The sequence below is a fragment of the Neophocaena asiaeorientalis genome, unplaced genomic scaffold (assembly GCF_003031525.2).
Source record: "Neophocaena asiaeorientalis asiaeorientalis breed wild unplaced genomic scaffold, Neophocaena_asiaeorientalis_V1.1 scaffold275, whole genome shotgun sequence".
Classification (NCBI taxonomy): Eukaryota; Metazoa; Chordata; class Mammalia; order Artiodactyla; family Phocoenidae; genus Neophocaena; species Neophocaena asiaeorientalis.
Window position 1 is genome coordinate 4532412 of NW_020173679.1, and position 20766 is coordinate 4553177.

The 20766-nt window shown below is 54.2% G+C and overlaps 1 protein-coding gene across 1 annotated transcript in view; it reads right to left on the reverse strand.

The window, feature by feature from the left end:
• The window catches only part of KAZN (kazrin, periplakin interacting protein), a 1100080-nt gene that overhangs the window by 44690 nt on the left and 1034624 nt on the right, over window positions 1-20766 (reverse strand). Inside the window, exons 11-14 of the mRNA XM_024749822.1 lie at window positions 14317-14510; window positions 6632-6821; window positions 4465-4595; window positions 1278-1328 (exon numbers count right to left, since the gene is read on the reverse strand). Coding sequence (XP_024605590.1) covers window positions 1278-1328; window positions 4465-4595; window positions 6632-6821; window positions 14317-14510 — 566 coding nt within the window. The remainder of the gene's footprint in view (window positions 1-1277; window positions 1329-4464; window positions 4596-6631; window positions 6822-14316; window positions 14511-20766) is intronic.

The window sequence follows — 20766 nt, forward strand, 5'->3', positions numbered from 1 at the left end:
AGACTGTCATGAGGATGTTGCTAAAGTGAGGGTAAAGACGCTTAGAACAGTGCCTGGCACATAAGTAGCATTCGTAACGGCTGCTGGTGGGGTTTGTACTATCATTTAAATTCAGTTTGCCTACAGCCTTCCAGTGCTCGTGGAGGGCTTGCAGAATCGCATCCACGCATGCTACCACGGCTGACCACAGGGCCCATCCGGAGGGGACATCGCCAAGTGTATTAAGTTCACTGCGGAAAATGTCCCCTTGGAAAAGGGGGCATAGGAGAGCCGGGAAAACCAGGAAGGAGGAAATCTGAGCTTCATGTCAGCCAAGAGCAAGGACCCCAGACCTTAAGGCCCTGGACAAGAAGCAGGACTGGCCTCGGTAGAGTGGGGAGGCAGGGGTTTGGGTTCTAATCCCAGTTATGTCACTACCCACGGAAACGTGGAGAGCCCCCGGCCTCTCTGAGCCCAGGTTTCTCGTCTGTGACATGGGGGAATTGTTAATAATGACAAAGACAGTGATGACGACGATGATGATGATGTGGAGGAGGTCTTCCTGTCGGGGCAACTACGGGACTGGGGATGGTGTCTGCACCAGAGCTTTGCAAACTGTCAAGTGCTTTATACAAAGATGCAGAGTGGTGTTACCGGTCAAAAAGGTGGGGGTTAGACTAGACTAATGGTTCCCCAAACCACGTCAGAATTACCTGAAATCCAGCCAACCCCCCCTCCCCCAACCTGGTGGATCAGAATCTCTGGGGTGGAGGGCCCAGGAATCTGCATTAGAAAAATCTTCACTGGTGGACCCTGATGCAGACGAGCAGTCCAGAAGACCAGCATGTGGGACCCCCAGGACTAGAAAGCTGACCTCAGAGACCCCATCTGACAGTCAAATTCATGTTGTTTTCCTCCCTACAGCCCCCTTCTCACTCTGAGGATAGAGTATTGAAAGGTTAAAAATGAATTTTAAAAAGTTTCCTGAAGCAAGGGGCCCAAAGAGCCCAGGGCCCACGTCATTAGCCCTTGGCTGCCAGGAGAAGACACTCTCCAGGGATGCGTGATGCACTTAGTAGGTCCACAGATCTAGAAGAGGACATGGAAGGGCAGACTCGGGTGCTGAGCCTGGCTGGGGCACTGACCCATGTGTGACCGAGGTAGTGGCTTAACTCCTCTCTGCCCTGGGTGTCCAAGTATGGACATGGTGGATGCTGAGGGCTGAGGAGGAAAAGGGTGAAGTCACGGTCAAGGTGGGGTGGAGGGAGGGCCTGAGTGGCCAGGGAAGGCACACCTACCTGTACAATGGGGTTGTGCAGGTTCTTCTGAACTGGGCCGGGACTGTCGCCCTGTAGCCAAAGGAGAAGAGGAAGATGAAACAGCAAAGACACATAACACATGAGAGCAGAGGTGGCCTGTGGAGCATGGGGTTTTCCGTGGAAGGAAGCCATCCCCTAGGGACCGCCCTGCTTCTGTACTGGGGAATCCACCCTCCACCCCTGAAGTAGACACTTCCAAATGGCTCAATGACGACACCCGGGGTTCATGAAGATGCTGCCAGGACCAGGGGTCCTGGCCAGAGGCCCTGTGATGCTCTCCTGCCTGCTCTGGCTTCTTGACCCCTAACACCCTCTGACCAACAAATCAGTCACTCAAAGTCTTCTAAGTTCCTCTCCCAATTGGTCCACAGAGTTAGAACTGAAGTTGGTTATACTTGGTGCTTTTCATAAAGAAGTATAATTTTATAGAAAAAATAAAAATAAAGAATTTTGGGACAGGAAGACTTGGGAGACTACGCATCCTCTTATTTCCCCTACAAACAACACAATGAATCTCTTATTTTGTGGAGGGCCAAAACAGGGCTCATTAGCCTGATTTACAGGTACACAGAGAGGTTCCAGACAGTCCAACATTATAGAGCTAATTAAAACCAGAGCTACAACTCAAATTCAAGACTGTCTGGTTCTCCCTGGTCTAGTGCTCCTTCCTGTGAGTGTACAAAAGCCCTCACCACATCCCAGAATCAGTCTGTCCTGCCTGGGGGTGGGTACCATAGATCACTGGGATCACAAAAGTCATTACTAGGGAGACTCCTGGTGGTCACTTCCAGAATTGCAGGCAAAAGGCAAGAAATAAAGCATGTGTCACCTGAGCCAATGTCCATCAATCTTCTCCAGCCTCTCTGTGCTGAGTCCCCACCTCTGCTCTAAATAAGTGACTAGAGCATGAAAGGATGGGGAGGTCCTTACTCCAGGTCAGGCTGTTCCTGCTGGTACCAGGCCAAATGCCTGAGCATAGACGGTTACCCGGAGCTATTTTCAGGCTCTTCCTGGCTTACCTGTGTGCACATCTGTTGAGATGGGGGATGAAGGTGGTTGAGGGAGGGTGGGGATGGAACAAATGGTAGTTTAGTCTTTAGTCCCATCTCAAGGTTTGCAAACAGAACCTATTTGGCAGGCAGCTAAGGTAGGTTGGCCCTGTATAAGGCCATCTTTGCCAAATTTAAGGGGAAGAGAATGAGGCCAGAGCCCACTGAAATGCCTATGTGTAGAAAACTGGCTTATCAAAGCACCCATTGCCTGGCACCAGGGCTCTGTGTAAAGTGAGCTTGGGAATAAATATGCCGGATCTGCTGCCTGTAGCCTCAGGTATGTGCCAAAGCCAAGTTGGGCAAAAGGCTAGGTCTGAGCCAGAGGCAATTCAAGAGGCCTTTAAAGAACTCTTTCTGCAGAATGGATTTTCCAGCAGCATTTTGGCTGTCAAAGCCCCTGTGGGCCCCCCCATGGGAAGACAAAGTATGGCCCTTGGGAAGGTATTCTCAGATGCTACAGGGTATCTGGCCCACACTAAGAACAAATGGCACTGCTGGCTGTATGTATAGCTCAGCAGTGGTCCCTCAGAACAAGAGAGTAACATCAGAGGCCCCTCTACTGGCCCACCTTCCTCGTCTTGGTTCTGTCAGGACAGCCTTTGTCACCAGGGTTCTCTCCTGGGAACAAGAGAAGAACAGATTGCTTCCTTAAAGCCCCAGTTTAAACAGAATCCGAGCCCTGAGTGGGATTCAGGCCTGAAGTGACCTCCTTCCCCTCCTGACGTGGCTTTGCGAGGCCCCGGCCAGCAGTCTCTGTTGTCTATGTCACCACGCTGAGGCAACTTACTTCAAATTTAGTCTTAGCTTTTTTTTTTTTTTGCGGTACGCGGGCCTCTCAGTGTTGTGGCCTCTCCCGTTGGGGAGCACAGGCTCCGGACGTGCAGGCTCAGCGGCCATGGCTCACGGGCCTAGCCGCTCCGTGGCATGTGGGATCTTCCCGGACCGGGGCACGAACCTGTGTCCCCTGCATCGGCAGGTGGACTCTCAACCACTGCGCCACCAGGGAAGCCCAGTCTTAGCTATTTTTATTAAGTGCTCTTCATTGTTATTCTAGATTTGGAAAAAAAAATGCTTCCATTGGGATTACTAACATAGAATAGTTACTGATTTTTATCAATTGATATTCTACTAGTACTGTTCTGTACTTCTCACTGTTAGTCTAATGGCTTTCTGGTTATTCTCTTGAGGTTTTCCAGGTAGATAATCATCCCACTGGCAAGTAGTGGTTATCTTGTCTTTCTTTTGCACGATATCCACCTCATTTCTTGTTTCTTATCCATCTCACTGGTTAATAAAACATTGAGTTTTTGAGAAAGGCTTCCTGTGTGTCTGAGGACCCGACTCTACTGTGTCTTTAGGACGCGGCAGGGGCGCCCTCTGGATTCTCAGTCGCGTGATGGAACACATGTGAAAAGTGGTCCCCACATCCTGACCCCAGTGTTTCACAGTAGAGCCTTGATGTGGCGTCTTCCTGTCCTCAGATGCTTGACCCACCCACCTTCATTCACCCCCTCACCCCTGGGGAGCCTGTCTGTCCCACCAGCCATCAAGAGTTAGGTGGCTACGGACCTGTGCCTCTTGGTAGCTGGGACCCAGTATGAAATCAAAAACTGTAATTAAGTAAGCAAAGCAAACATAACTTAGAACAAATTCACCAGATGCCTCTCCAGAGGCAAAATGTGCAAAAACTCCTGGAGATTCAAAAAAAATCCAGCTCATTCCTGCAGGACCAAGAGCTGGCTCTACAGGGAAACAGGGGTGGTGGTGAGGTCCTGAGCCCTGGAAGGTATGGTCTGGGAGGAGAAGCCTACGGTCCCAGACATAGCCCACCAGAGATAAGCCCAGGCTGCTCAGACCCTGAGGCCGACCCAGGCCCGCCATCCTCTGGATTTTCCTTGCCCTCCCGGACACAAGGAGCCAACAGGCCTCATTTCTTTCTCTCCCCACATCCATCTCTTCTTGCAAAAGGAAAGAACAGAACAGGAAATGCCTTCGCCAGAATGCTTCCTGGGTGGACGAGAGGAAACAGCGGGTAGGTCTTCACCCCCTCCACTCCCACCCCTGTGGTTTCCGGGCGGGGCCCAAGGCCCAGGCCCTGCTGCTGCTGGCCTTACGTTGCAGAGGGAGTGCGTCCGGTGTCGAGGGGAGTTGATGTCGCTTGGCGTGGACGACCGGTCGCCTTCGGCGGCAGATGCGTCGGAGATGACGGAGGGCTGCCGGGAGTGGCAGGGGCTCACCCTGACCGCTGGAAAGCAGGGACAGCTGGTGAGTGGGGGATGGAGAGAATGTCCTTGCCTTCACTGACTTGCAGGTCAGTCCACCCGACGCCCCCATTATACAGATGGGAACACTGAGACATAGAGAAGAGACTTGCCCAGCTCTCCACCCCTCTATTTCACAGCCCCACGGGTCACCAGAGAGCCACTGCCAGCAAGAAGCTCCAGCCTCTGGATCCAATTAGGCCCCCTCCTAACCAGGGTGAAGGGGAAGGGGCAGAAGTCTCCAGGGGCCTCGGTGACTGTCCTCACAGTGCTCCAGCCACCTGGACGTTCCCTAGGCCTGGTGCAGTCCTAACCCATGGTCAGTACCAGCTTCCCAAGAGAGAAGCCGTGAGGCTACCACCAGCTCCTCTCTTTCTCCCACCCCCTCACCCCACACCCAATCCGCAGCAGCACCACCAAACAGCCCCAAATCTGGCCACTTCTCTGCAGCCCCACTGCCACCACCCAAGCCCAGGCCACCACCGTCGCTTGCCTAGAAGACCATGGCGGCCTCCCAGAGGGCCTCCCTGCTTCCTCTCCTCACTGCCATGAGAGCCAGGCATCCGGTCTCTCTTTACCTGGGGGTAGATACGTGCGGTCCTCCTCCAAGCCGAGGGGATACAGCCCTGCCCACCCCACCAGCCTCGGCTCACGTCACAGCAGCTTTCTGATGGTGCCCGACACGCACCACCTCCCTCCTGCCTCACCCTTCGCTGGCCCTGCTGCCCATCAGGCACATCCTCAGCCGTCAAGCCTCAGCCTGTCCTGAGAGGAACCTCCCCCTATTATCAGCTCTCCCCACTGTCTTTTCTTTCCCAACGAAGCACCTGTTTTCCATTGATTTCTCTCCCTGCACTGAATATAAGCTACAATCATTCTTTGTCAGTTTAGTTACATGTGTTTTCTGTCTTCACACCTACCATGCCAGCTTGATGAATGCAGGCAGTCTGGGTGTCTTAGCCATGTGCAAGCCCAGCGCTCACGGCGCCTGGCATGCAGTAGGTGTTTACTCAATAGTAGATGAGTTCCTGGAAGCCCACCCAAGTCCCCCAGCAGAGTGCTCTCCTGTCTGCAGACGCTGGATGGAGGAAGCACTTTCTGCTCGACAAGACTGAGGACCTACTGTGTGCAGGCAGCATGTGAGCAGGGAGGGCTACATTACCGAGAAAGACAATCCTTGCTGCCAATGGCCATATGGTCATACGGAGGAGCGTGGGGCTTTGGAGTCAGGGACTTGGGTTCCCAGCTAGGTGACGGCAGGACCCACAGGCTCCAGAAGCCAGCTGCCCGTCTCCAACCTGCATCTGTCACACAAATGCGACCACTCGTAGAAGGGACAGAAAATGGAGCCAAGTGGGCCGCAGATGTACAGAGGAGTTTGGGGCTTCTACTGTGGCCCACGGGTACAGATGCTGACCACAGGCTGGGCCCCTCTTCCCCTCAGTGCCTGCGCAAACACCCCTAACACTTATTTCTGTCCCTCCCACACATCCAGTGATTACCTGGAGCCGTCAATCAAGGAGCTCTCACTGTCTCCTCTGCCAAAGGACGCCCATGTGACCTAGACTGGAGAATCAGTGCATCCACTGCCAGACACAGTGATTGGTCCAGAGGTAGGCATGTGACCCTGGCTGGCCAATCAGAGTCCTTCTTTGGGATTTACTATACACACAGAGAAAGATTTCTCTTTCTCAAGACTTTTGAGCTTCAAGGGCCCTAAAAGCCTGAAACTGCTGGAGACTGTTTTCTGCTTTGTGAAAAGACGTGGCCTAAAGATGAGGTCGAATGGAGGCAGGCAGAGCTGAGAGATGGAGAGAGTCAGACAGACCCAGGTATTGTCTGAACCTTGGTATCCAGCTATGCCTGAGGTCCATCTCTTAGACTTTTCAGTCCCCTGAGCCATGGCCTCTCCCCTACACCCCCCTAAAAGCAGCTATAGTGTGAATAAAGAGGCCGCCCCTCCCAGTGGGCCAGGTGGCCTCCTGAGACACCCCCGGAGCTGTGGCTGGGCTGGACTCACCTTGCCGGTCCCCAGGGTGGGGGGGGTGTGAGTGGTAGAGAGTCTGCTGGCTCTGCCGGATGGCTGCGGTCAGTGGGAGGTCCGCCTGCACCACCCACTCCTGGTTGCCATTAAGCACCGTCTCGCCCGGCATGGCGAGTGAATGCCGCTTGGGGACATCCTTGGTCAGCGTGGCTAAGGACTGCTTGGCCTGGAGAGAGAGCCGGGGGACAGGAAGAAGACGACGTGATCAAGGGGACCTCTCAGCCTACTGCTTGGCCATTACTCACCATCGTGAGAAAGCCACGAATCCAACCTCTGTGCCAGGGTGTCTCTGGCTCTGCACTGCATGCCAATCAGTACCTCACATGAGGGTTTGCTTTGGGGTTAGTTACCCCTTAGTTCCTGCCAACACAAAGTGAGAACACAAAGGGGGACCGAGGACACACTTAGCACCCATTCTTTCGGGTTCTCCAAGAACCAGCTGGGATTTGAATGAGATGGTAAGAAAATGGTGTTTTGCCTTTCAGCACCTTACCTCCTCCCAAATTCAACCTCCGATGGCCCCTTCACAAGGTGTTGTGCAACACAGGCTGGGGATAGGGCAGACCCCAACCTGGCTCTCAGGGTCACATGAGAGTACGTGGGACACAAGGAAACCCAGGGACAGGCATGGGGCTGAGTTCGGGCAGGTGGGATAGAGAGCTCTTCCTTTCTCGGTCCTGTGCCTGAGGTCTCTCCCAGCTTTGGATTATCTCCCCCAGGGTATGTGGGGTTGTATTAGAAGTGATCTCAAATTATTTGGGGGAGAAAAAGGGTACATATTAGAAATGTATTAATGCATGTTCTTTCGTTCATAGTCAATTTCCACTTCCGGACTAGCTCCCCAGGCTCATGTCAGGGGAGAGGGGGCACACGGGGCGGGGCCCAAGGACCTCACACTGAGATTTCCAGTGAATCTGGGGGTCACTACAGAGGGCAGAGCCACCATGAGTGCTGGCTTTGCCCCTAAAATGAACACGGATGAAATGGAAAAACCTCACCTCATGTCTCTCCTAGCTCCAGAACTTTCCATACCTCCCGCAAGGCCCTGGGCCCCTCCATGCAGAGCAGAGGTCCTTGAGAAAGAGATTCTAGCTGAGAAATGAAGTTCTTGACCTAAAGCCTGATATACCCTCATCATATTGACCAGCTGTGTTATTTTAGACAAGTCACTGCCTTCTCCGAGCCTTCCTTTCCCCATCTGTGTAATGAAAAGCCTAGACCAATCTTTAGGGCTCCCTCTAGCTTGGATACCCCAGGAGTCTATGAAATCACTCCCCTTCCACTGCCAGACCCCAGGGAATATAAACCCATATGGCAGAGGGAGGCCGAGTTGGAGTCAGCCCCACCCCCAAGCCAGGTAATAGTCCCTGCCTGGTTTAGAAACATATCATGTGCTCCGTGCAACAGCCCTGGGTCTCAAGTAGGGAGTGTAGGATTAGCTGTGCTTGACCGAGGAGAAACCAGGAACTCAGAGAGGTTAAGTGACTTCTCCAAGCGTGCACAGCAGGCACAATGTCCAAGTTGGGGCCCAAGTCTGGGAGCCTGGGAGCCCCATGTGGTTTCTATGGTGCCCACGCTCCTCTGGGGCAAGGAAATAACCAGCACAAGTGATGCAGACTCTGAATCCACGAGGCAGAGAGTGGGGCGTGGCTGGTCACCACGGGATCCCCAGCACCTGGCTTGGGGCTGGGCACATTCAGTGAAGCACTCAGTAAAAATCTGCAGAGGAAATGGAAGCAGGCTTCTGCCACGTCCAGGCGGACGGCCCGGGGAAGCAACTCTGTTAGTTTACTACAGGAACGGTGGAGCGACCCTCCTGCCCAAGGAAGGAGGCAGGCTGGCTGTGTCTCGGAGCAGGTCCAGTGTCACGGACTCATGTTTCCTGGACCACCGCATCTCACTCGGGACCACATCTGCCCTCCCCTCCAGGTGTCTGTGCATCTGGCCTCCGAGCCCTCCATCCTGGCACCGCTCCGTGCAGGCAGCTGCCCCACCCCCTTGCTTCCTCCTGTCCAATCCATCTTGGCTGCCAGGAGGGTGGACTTGGGTGGGAAATGAGCGCCCAGTCGGTCTGCCATCATGCTAACTAACCCTCAGCTCTGCCCTCTTGCAGACATCCCCAGCCACACACGTGCAAAGCGCAGGCAAGTCCAAGTCGCCCACTGAGATAAGCAGCACAGGAAGGCACGAGGAAGAGGCCTGGGCAGGACTGCTCTCCTGGCCGCACCTGGCTTCCTTCTTCCAGGTGGATCTCCGCTCGGTCTGGGCCTGAGAGCGGCACCTCCTAACTCAGCAGGCGGCTTGGCATCATCGCTGCCTGACAATGGGGAGGAGCCTACGGTTAGTCCTGCAGGATGGGGCAGGTGTGCCTGTGAATTCTGAGCACAGGAACCTCTCCCAAACTGTCCACTCATGAGTTTAAACCTCTGAGACAGAGCGAAACAGAGACGTGAACTGCTGACAAGGCACGTAAGGTCTAACTTAAAATACGTGCAGGTACTCTCTGTCTCTCGTTGCTGCGTTGAATCATCTTCGTGTGATAGTCTGCACAGCATTTCTCTACTAATCCCTTCCATTAAATGCAACTCAATGCTGGGAGTTCCCTCTGCACCTCCACCCCCTGCTGAGAACCCTAAGCCCACAGTTTTGAGCTCCTGGGAACTGGAGAATTGGCTCAAACACCCTCATGTGACAAAAGTCAGACAGAACTGGGTTCAAACTCCACTTCTACTATTTGACTTGCTGTGTGATCTGGAGCAAGTTACTCCACCGCTCTGAGCCTCAAGGTCCTCACAGTAAGATGGGGAACTGAGAGGGATTACTTTTATAGGTAAGTTGTGGGATGAGGTGGCCCGGCACAGCGCCTCGGAGCCTAGGCTGTGGCATCCAGTGGCCTGGATTTGATCCCAGCTCTGCCACTTCCTAGCTGGGAGATCCTAAGAGAGGCCCCTCACCCCTCTGTGCCTTCATGTCCTAGTCTGTCTGATGGGGATAACTTGGGTTCCATGGAGAGTGCTTAGCCGATGGTTAAAAAAAAAGCTCAATGAACGTTGGTGACTGCTATTATGAAACAGTTTCCATTTCACAAGTAGGAGTCAGACGTGGAATAATTCACATGAAAGCCCAGGATACTGTCTGGTCTATTGTCCTGTTCAAAAAGTAGCAGGCTGTTAGGATTACTTATGCCTCCCTGAGACCAGACAATCTGGGAAGTGGAAAGGGAGAGCGGCACGGGGGCCCTGCCCTCCCCCACCCTCAGGTTCCTAGCTGCCTGGAGGCCAGGATGTACTTCCAGTAAGAGAACAGGCCTGGCCCTGGAGGGATGCTGTGAGTGCGGCTAAAGGGAACCCTTTACCTGCTTTCCAAGGAATTTGAGCTTGGCTAGGGAACGTCTCTCCCGCCAAAGGCAGGGAGGATCCCGGGGCAGGAACCTTCCAAGCAAACACGAGAAGGGTCGTGCTCCCGTGGACTCCAGCTGCAGAGACGCTGCATCTGCGCCAAAGGAGCATGACGCCAGCTACAAGCTGACTCCACCATCCTCTTCCTGGGCTTACTGGCCGCGACCCTGTCCCAGATCTCAGGCTGCAGGAGCCGCAGGTCCAGCATGGAGGTGCCAGCATGAGCTGATGACGCAACACTGGCTCCATACCGTCTCCGACAACCGCAGGCCCGGGGGTGGAGGGAGGCTCTTGGGGGACAACGTCGGGCTCGGGTGGGCCCTGACCTCAGACCCAGTGTTCAGAGCTGGCTGTGGGCCAGGGCTGGTCTGCTGGGCCAGGATGGCAGTGGTCCGGGGCTGGGAGGTGTGCTTGTGTGGCCAGCTGGTTTCCTCAGAGAGAGGGCAGGATTGGTGCCAACCCAGAGCATGGCCGTTAAAAAACAAACCGCGATCACCCTTGACCCCTGCCACTCGACCCTGCCTCTCGCTGGTCCCTCACCGCGCCCTACTCTTGCCTGGGCCTGTGGCGGCTCTCACTTTTACAGACGAGGAAACTGAGGCCCAGGCAGCTCAAGGACACAAAATGACTGGCTAGTGGACGGGACGTGGGAATCCACGACTCCTGGTCCTGGCGCGGCCTGAGGACAGGCTGGTCTCCAACATCAGTAACAACAGCTAACGTCCACTGAGTGTGGGTGGTGAGCCTGCCCCGATTTCCCGTCACCTCACCTCACAATCACCCCAGGAGGAAGGTCTTATACGTATGAACACAGGCTCAGAAAGGTTAAGTCACTTGTCAAAGATCACACAGCCAGGAAACGCAGGCCCCCAACTGGGGCTGTGTTAGAACTGCACGGCCAGGGCAGAGACAGACACTGAGACGAGGGAATCCCACACTTTACAGAGGAGTGGTTCGCAACCGGCATGAATTCTCTCCCCCTCCAGGGAACACTGGGAAATGTCTGGAGACTTCATTCCCCGCAGCTGGGAGGCACTACAGGCATCTCGTGGGTGGAGGCCGGGGATACTGCTGCACACCACACAGCGCACAGGACGCTCCCACAACAGACTTCTCCGGCCCCCAAGTGTCAACAGTGTTGAGGGTGAGAAGCCCTGGGTACAGCGTACATAGTAACGTAAGAACTGTCTCCCATTTTGGAGAACGTTGATAGAAAACTAGGTCACCAGGAACCAGGCTCCTGGAGGAGGGAGTGGACAGGACTAGCACTTGGAGGGGAGCCTGTGACCTCGGGGCTGGCAGCCCTGTCTCCCGCCTGCTCAGTGACTGGAGAGGCCACTGGGGAAGGCCTGAGGGATGAGCGATGGCTGGTAGGAGGACGCGCCTCCTTCAGGCCAGCATCTGGGTGTCCTGTCGGAGGCCTCCCATCACAGAGCGCGGGGACTGCCCACCTCCCGGCTCTGCCTCTCAACTCTCTGGGCAGCTCTGGGTGAACCTCCTGCACACCGAGCCTGTTTCCAAATCTGTAAAATGGGCACGACAAGAATACGTAGCTCACTGGAGTGACCGCTAATGGATATGGGTTCTTATTAGGGTGATGAGATTGTTCTGGAATTAGATAGTGGTGACGGTCGCACAACTTTGTGAACGTGCTAAAAAATCACTAAATTTACGTCATAAAAGGACGAATTTTATAATATGTGAATTATATCTCAATAAAACGCATACTGAAAATTTTTTACTTAAAAAAACAAACAAACCACAGGGTGGTCTCCACAGAGCCAGTGTGGCTACAGAAGTGAAACTGCTCCATGTGTGGTAATGCCTAGTTCGGCCAGAAGTTGTTATCAGGAAATGTCCCCTCCCCAAGTGTTGGAGCCCATCAGCAAGCACCAAGAGAGATGTTTGCTTCTTGGGAAGCCAATGTCCTTTGACTTTTACTCGAGTGAAGCGGCCCTTTTCAGCTGCATAGGGTGTGTGGAGACCCAGTGGAGGCTGGGTTGGGGAGGGATAATGCCTGAATTGGGGCAGGGCCTGCTCACCCCTCACCAGGAAGCTGCGCCATGGCTTCCGTGTTGTGGGCAGGTCACTTAAGAAATTACCTATCACCAGAGCCACAGCCAGAACTCCTAGATCAGGAGTAAGCAAGTGACCCCAGATGGACCACTTGAATACCCTGTACTTGATCAGACTTTTGAAAACTGAAGTGAAATTCAGAGGGCAAAGGGTTTGGGTTCATCTCCCCCAGCAGGGGCCACTGAGTGGACCATTCCAGATGGAATCCTGGCTTCCCCACTCCCTGCGGCTGCCTTGGCTTCGGCCCATTTCCAAGCCTGGCCCTCCACCTTCCCACTGCACCTGTGAGCTCCTGACTTCCTTCCAGTGCACCCTGTGTGCTCAGATAGCCCGAGCTGCTTTCCGTTGCTTGCAACCCGAGGACCTCAGGCACACACGCAGGGAAGGTACCTTCCCTCTAGTCTCGTCCTGGCCAGCAGTGCAGTGAGGGGAGCTGGACAACACTGCCCGGAGCCGGCAGCCCTGGAAGCCTCCAGGCTGTGAAATTCTGCAGATGGCGGGCAACAGAGGGGACCTCCAGGCAAGTGGACACACACCAACACCGGGGCTCTCACAGGCTGTGCCTGTGCTGACATCACAGCAAACCCACCACCGTGAGCTGCAAACATTCACCTAACTATTCACACTTAGCAGAGAGGCCTGATGCCTGCCAGAGGGAGGGGGCAAGAACCTGAGTTTCGCTGGCCAGAACTAAAGCAGGTCGAGTCATCCGGGCATGGTGAGAGTGGAAGCAGAGGTGAGCTGGCTCCCAATCCTGAAAGACCCCAGAATTCCCCAGGATGCTTGAGGTTAGTGGTCCATGGCAAGGAAGAGCCATCTGTCCATCACAGGACGCTGGGAAGACTTGGGAGAATGAAGGTCTCACCTCACCCTGCACTCCCTTCCCAGATTGTCAACTTGAAAGGTTTCTGTCTGGGCTGCACGTGGCAACAGGGCCGCCAGCACCACCGACCCCACTGGTGGGAAGACCCCAGAGAGGAGACCCAGCAGCTGGAGCTCCCTCCAGCCTGGGCAGCTCTCACCACTAGGGGTCAGCATTGGACAAGGAGACCCAGGAAGCAGAGGGTGGGATTGGTCCCAGGAGGGGCCCACAGATTCTGACTTGCCCTGGGTGACCCCTGCTCCTGAAGCAAGTGACCATAGAAAACCTCCTTCTTGTCATATCATCACTCACCATGTACAGGCCGGGCTAAGTGCTTCTCTTGCATTATTTCATTGAAATCCTCACAAGAGCCCTATGGGATGTATGCATTTACCCTTATTGACACTTGATGGAACTGAGGCCCAGACAGGGGAAGGGTCCTGCCCAAGGTCACACAGTTAGACAGCGATGGGGGCTGGATTCAAACCCAGAACCCATGGTGGTAACCACACCGTCAGCCAGCATCAGTGCTGCAGAGAACACTGAGTTCTCACTAAGAAACATGCGACTCCCCCCACCTTGGGAGTTCCCTACACACTCTCCTCCCAGCCACCACCACGTTGAGCCATGGTGGTTTCAAAGGCCCTTTAAGCCACGAGCTCTCTAAAGTTGATCAAACATCTCTTGGGGAAGGCAGAGTGGGATAAAGACCCTCACCCCCACCCCAGGACCAGATAAAGGTCACTGAAGCTCAGAGAAGTTCAGTGAGCAGACCAAGGTTACACAGGAGCAGGTAGAACAGAACTCCAGGGCTCTGGACCTCAGTTCTGCTGACAGGCCAGGCCCGGAAACACCACCTAGACTCTCTGTCCCCACGTGCAGGCTGCCCATCTCTGAGGAAAACACAGTGGAAGTATTTTGAGGGATTTTTTGGATTAGAAAAAAACATTTTTTTCCTTGAGGACCCAAGTAATATAATAAGACTGATGAAAACAGGGGGAAAAAAAGGAAATAAAAGCCACTTGTGATCTTACTACCCAGAGATAACCAATATTAATTTTTTGGTATTTTCCTCCCAAAGGCTAGTGGATGGTTTCCCAGCATCCCCACACGCTCGGCCCCAGGCAGGTGGATGAAAGGCGGTGTGGTTGCCGCGAACAAGCAGAGGGGGCATCCTAGACCCCGCCCTGGCCCCGCCCCCGCCCCTGCGGACTCTACTCTGGACTCCCAGGTGAGCCCACGTGCACTTCCTGTCTCCCAGCACATGACATCACTTCCGGCAGATGCCCCACCAGGCCTGGGTGGGTGAGGGGGCGGGGTCTCACCATGGCCAGCTCCGCCTCCAGCTCCTTCATGCGGTTATCCTTGAGGTCCAGCTGGGAGCGCAGTGCCGTGGCGTGGTCCGTGGCCTCCTTGGCTTGGCGCCGCAGCTCCCACTTCTCGCGCTCCAGCAGGTCCTTCTCCTTGGCCAGGGCTTTGACAGCGTCCTCGCTCTCCTGTGGGGAGAGGCCAGCGTTACAAGGAGTGCGGGGTGCGGGCGCGAGGCGTGGGGTGTGGCCTACCCTTGGCCCAGAGGGCCTTGACCCCCAGACCAGAGGAAGCGCAGGGAGGCCCCACAGCACCGCAGGTGGCCGGGCGCTCGGGCCCTGGAGGAAGAAAGCCCTGGCTTGGAGACTGGAACAGAGACAAACTTAGTAGATGCTCAGCCGTTTTTCTTCAATGGATAAATGAGCAAACAAATGTCCTAGGTAAGTTCTTTTAACTTATCAAGTCTTCACTTCTCCATATTTAAAATGGCGGGGGAATCAATACTCCTCATTTCAAAGAATTGTTATAAAGACTAAATGACTTCATTTGAGGGAAATAGTTAAATGGAGCCTGATAAAAGTTAGGGTCATTAGTGGGTTTGGGCCTCTGTTCTGCTGTTTGGTAACGTGTGTGTCACAGGAAAACAGGGACAGCGGAGGCACCTGCAGCCCACCTGCCTTGGCTGCCACAGGGCCCTGCCACCATCCCAGAGGGTCACAGCCGACGATGGGACAGGCTGGACCCGCAGCTAGCTGTGGTGTCTGAATGCAGCCCAGTCCTCTGGCCGTCACCCCGGCCCCAGCTCCCGGCTGGTCCTCCTGCATAAGCTGTTTTCTCCGTGATGCTGAGGCGAGGGCCATGGTCTCCAGCTGTGCTGGTCCAGCAGAGCCAGCAGGCAAGGAACAGCCGGCTGGATCGGGGGCCTGACCTCTGTTGGTAAGAGCCAATTTCAGGACACCAGGCATCTTTCCCCCAGAGGAAGGGTCCCCGCAGGGGGCCCTGCCCACCCACCCAGCCACGGTCTTCCCATCCACCAAATCGAGAGCCGAACTCCAGGTCTCTGTGCAGCCTGGGACCGCGTTGAGAGGCAACCATCCTGCCTTGTCTAGCAGCCCTGTCGCCGAAGGCCTGAATTCCAGATGGCCAGAGACTAGGAAGCCAAGGTCTGGCCCTTTCTGCATGGCTATCACAGAGCTGGAGCTATGGCTTAGGTTCCTGGGAAAGAGAGCGAGTCTGGGTCGAATCCTGGCTTTGCAAGAACAAGCTGCAATAACTGTCGTGCCTCAGTTTCCTCGTCTGTAACACGGGATCACAGCACCCGTCCTTGAGGGTGTTATTGTGAGGACTGGATGAGATAATCCAAGTTTAGAGCTCAGAACGGTGCCGGGGACACAGCAGGCACTCACTCATGCACTCAGGACGCAGCTCAAATGTCTCCCAGAGGCCTTCCCTGACTATCTGGCTAAGAAAGCAGCCTCAGCTGTTCCCAATCTGTTTCTCATATTGGTACCGGATACTGGTCATTCAACCAATATTCGTGGATGCTACCAGCAGGCACAAACCAGAAAAATCCCTGTGCCCGAGGAGCTTACACCAAAAAGCCCTCCTGCACACTCCGGGTCATCGGCAGACACCCGGGTTGCAGAACAGCAGCCTGGCAGACGGCAGCCAAGGAACACTGCTGAGTAAAAGGAAGAGTGTTTGACAGCAGCTGTGACTGACTCCAAAGGCCGTCCCAGGACAGCTCTCCCAGCTGGGGTGAGTGGAGGACACAGGTGTCTGTGTCACCAGCCCCAGGCTTCTCAGTGTAGTCTAGAGGAGGTGGTGTGTGTGTCAGGGGGATGATTCCTTCCAGGACGTGTCTCCTAGGGGTCAGGGTGCCTGGGTGTGAAGTCTCAGCTCCATCCGCCACAAGCTGTGTGACACTGAACAAGTAATGCAGCTTCCCCAAACCTCAACCACCTCATCTATGAGAGAACGACACTATCACATCCCAGGGTGATGGTCAGAAGAGACCGGTAATGCGAGATGCAAAGCAAAAGATGGCATTATAGCAAAAGCCCGGGCAAAGCTGTACTCTCGGGTTCTGGAACCAAGGCTCTCTGTGCAGAGGGGCACTCCACCGCTAGTTATTTCTCTTCTCCTTTCTCTTTGAAGCTGTCTTCAGGTGGGGTCAGTGCAACAGCTGACAGGTATGGCCTCCTGGGTCACATGGTGGACCAACCAGCTCTTTCCCCTGGAGCTGGGGACCACGTCCCAGCATCTATCCTCAGCACCTAGCAGCAAGCCTAGATCCCGGAATGTCCCATGAAATGAAGTGTGTGGATCAGAACCACTGAGAGCTGGCTGGTGTACTAGTGGCTGCCTACCACATACCCCTGAATTAGGAAGAAGGTCCACTAGGACCCTCAGGATCATTTTTGTCTCTGCGTCTCTTTGCAGTCAGTAGCTCCACTAGTTGTGAGCAGACTGAGGGTTCCAGGCTGGGGGGAAAGGCTGTAGGTGCTTTCAGCCTTGGTGAAAACTCTGACAGCCCCTCCCATGATCACACCTCTGGCAGCAGGAGTGCAAGTCTCAGTAGCAACTGTCACGGAATGTTTTGTACACATGTCAAGTACGGTGCTGAGGTTTCAGATGCATTATCATGTTTAAACAAGCACCTGTGAGGCAGGGTCTGTGATTATCTCTATTTTATAGATGAGCAAACTGAGGCCAGAGAGGTAAAATAACTTCTGCAGCCCCGCAGATAGTGTGGTGGAGTCTCAATCCTTGCTGGCAGTGGCGGCAGGAAAGGAACTGAAGGAGACCTGCCTGGGGCGTTGAAACCTGACGGGGATCAAGGTGGCCGGAATTTATGAAGGAAGGACTCGGCCCAACTGTTTGGGACCTTGGATGCCAACCTGGGAGCTGAGGTCCCTCTGGCGACTCGACCTAAGTCAGTTTTCGCCTCTGTAAAAGGGGGATGATGGGGAGAATCATACCTCATAGGGTTGCTATTAAAAATAGCAAATGTAAAGAGATTAGGACCAAGACAGCATACAGCAAGTGCACAGTTAATGTTTGCCATCATTAATATGATCCTGTGTCAGGTGGTGACAGGTGGTCTCTAAAGGTGGCCGTCGTCACTGGCATTGTTAGGGTGCTTATCTAAACAGAGCCATCTTTTTTGATCCGCTTAGCCTTTTATCAGCATCACATTCCATTCATCCGTTTGTTCATTCATTCATTCATGCATTCTTTCATTTATGCCACGCAGCGTGCAGGATCTTAGTTCCCTGACTAGGGATTGAACCCAGGCTACAGCAGTGAAAGTATGAAAGCGCCAAGTCTTAGCCACTGAACCACCAGGGAATTCCTGCCTGTTTGCTTTTCTGATCTGGATCTGTCCTCCTTCAAGGTGCATGTTCTCAGGGGACACTTCCCCCACCCCCGGTTCCTGGATCGTCTGGGACCCTCGGACCCCGGAGAAGGTCCTATCTGAGTTAATTTTCCGCGTGGTTCTTGCTTCTTCACTGAGACTCTACCATCCTCCCAGAGGCAGGGTCCATGACTGGGGTCTGTGTGCGGTCAGCCAGGACCCGCTCCTGCCTGGCCAGAGGCTTCCTGAGAGCAGATGGCTGTGTGCTTCTCTGGGTTTGCCAGGGGGACCAACACCAGGCAGTGGTAGATAGATGAGAGACCCACAGAAGGGCCCTGAAACCCACTGTGGAATTTCCATGATCAAATGCCTGACTCTGAATCCCCCAGAGGCAAAAAAAAAAAATAATAATAATAATAACGACAAGCATTTTTCCCCTGGCGTGCTTTCTGTGTACCAGAAACTTTAGTGCTGACAAGGCTGGGCTCTGAGTAGTTGCTATCATTATCCTGGCTTTAGGGATGAGGCCACATGGCTAGCAAGTGGCAGAGGTGAGAGTCTAACCCACTGTCTGGTCTTAACCACTGTACCACCCTGCCTCCCAGGCCAAGTATGATGGTTACTTTTTTTTGACATACGCGGGCCCCTCTCCGTTGTGGCCTCTCCCGTTGCGGAGCACAGGCTCCGGACGCGCAGGCTCAGCGGCCATGGCTCACGGGCCCAGCCGCACCGCGGCATGTGGGATCTTCCCGAACCGGGGCACGAACCCGCGTCCCCTGCATCGGCAGGTGGGCTCTCAACCACTGCGCCACCAGGGAAGCCCGTGATGGTTACTTTTATGCGTCAACTTCACCAGACCATGGGGTGTCCAGCTTTTAGGCCAAACATCATTTCTGGGTGTGTCTGTGTGGGTTTATTTGGATGAGATTAACGTTTGAACTGGTAGACTCAGTAGCTCGCCTTCCCCAGTGGCAGGGGCTGGGGGAGTGGGCATCATCTGATCCGTTGAGAGCCCGAATGGAAAGTGGAGGAAGGGAGAAGCTGCTTTCTACCTGAGAGTTAAGCTGGGACATGGGTCTTCTGCCCTTGGATGGAACTTACAAGTCGGCTCTCCGGCTCTCTGGCCTTTGACTCAAACTGGATGACACCACTGGCTCTCTAGCTTGTAGAAGGCAGATCACAGGACTTGTCAGCCTCCACAATCATGTAGGCCAATTCCTTCTAATAAATCTTAATATATATATATATATATATTACTTCTCTGAAGAGCCCTAAAACACCAAGGAAGCTGATGATCTGAGGACGAGCAGTGTCAAGGACAAGTTCAGCCCGGTGCCCCTCGCCCCTGGGGCCAGCAAATCACCAAAAGTAGGTATGGCTGTGGGCTGCTTGTCTGGCCCCTGCCCTGTGTCCCCTCCCCTCAAACAAGGGTGACCATGTCTCCCTATTGATGGGCATGGGGCCACTCAAGTAAAGGTTCTCCCTGCCTCACCTGCTGAAGAAGGACCAGGCTCCTGGGACCTGCTACGGGCCCTCCAGCTGGAGAAGTAGAAAGGTTGGAGGTGGACCAAGAAAGAGGCAGGTGGTGCTATAGTCTGAATGTTTGTGTCCTGCCAAAATTCATATGTTGAAATCCTAACACCTAATGTGATGACATTAGAAGGTGGGGCCTCTGGGAGGTGCTTAGGTCATGAGGGTGGAGCCCTCGTGAATGGGATTGATGCCCTTATAAGAGACCCCAGAGAGCTCCCTTGTCCCTTCTACCAAGTGAGGACATGGCCGGAAATCTGTGACCCAGAAGAGGACCAAGAAAGCAGGCAGCCGGGGGTTCCCTTTCCTCCTCTCTGCTTCCACAGGTTGTTGACTTAATGCCACACTCTGTCTGCAAGTGACAGGCCCGGGGAGGCCAACTTCTAGGGACCCAGCTCACCTACTGTGGAAGGACAGGCAGGGGAAGCTGGGGCCCTGCTGCTCAGGGCTGGCACCCAGGGCACCAAGAGCTCCAGACCAGTCAGAGGCTGTGGGTGCCTGGCCCAGGGAGCTCCCCCGGGGCTGTTTTCATCCTGGAGAGGAAGGGATCTGTATACTTGGGAGGTGAGAGGGCAGGTCACTGGTAAACACCAAAGTGGGCCGTGCGGCTGAAGCTTTTAAATTTAAGTGCCATCTCTGACAGTCTAGCTCAGAGGGAACACGCGTGAATGCACTCATGCAACCAGGCCACCAACCACTGGGAGAACCACTCAAACCTCCCACGGCTGAGGAAACTTAACGAGCTTCCCACCTCCGTTTTCTCCACGGAGTACATGCAAACCTTGGTCATAGCTGTTGTCACGTGGTATGATGTACTTGAAGCGCAGTTTTCAACAGTTTTTCTGCCCCGCTCACCAGAGGTTACAACTCTCTCCCTGCAGACACAGCAGCTTACTAAGGCCTGCTTCATTGTGGGGACTGACTCTTTTTTCTTTAAGTTTTGGGACCCTCTTCAGCATGACCACAGCACATATACCAGATAGATATTTACTGAACCAAAGTCCTTGGTCATCTGACCAGAAACTCCTACTCACCCCACAGAGCCCAACCTATATGTCACCGCCTCTGTGAAGCCTTCCAGGACTCTCTCCCAGGAGGCAGAATTTCCTGCTGTCTCATTGTTCTCCCCAGCCCTTTTTTCACACTCTCATCATGGTACTATTAGTAAGACACAGAGCTGACAGTCACTGAGCACTTAGTATGCACTAGGCGCTATGCTGAATGCCCTGTATCCATCATCTCGTACGGTCCTCATCACAGCTCTGCAAGGTCTGCACCGTGATCGCTGTTTTGCAGATGAGGAAACTGAGGCTCTGAGAGGTTAAGGGAGATGCCCAAAGGCACACACGTGGGGAACCGGGATCTGAACCCAGGCTAGCCGGAATCCAGAACGCACACTGTCACTGACTGCGCTTTCCTGTCCAAGCTGGTTTGCCCAGGAGACATGGAGCCGTAACTAGGGGCTGTGCCTGTTCATCTCAGTGCCCAGACCTGGGCCTGACAAGGGGCCTCCCCAAGTGAGCATAAGGGGACACGAGCAGTGCATCTGTGTTTTGAGATTCAAGGCCAGACCCTGTGC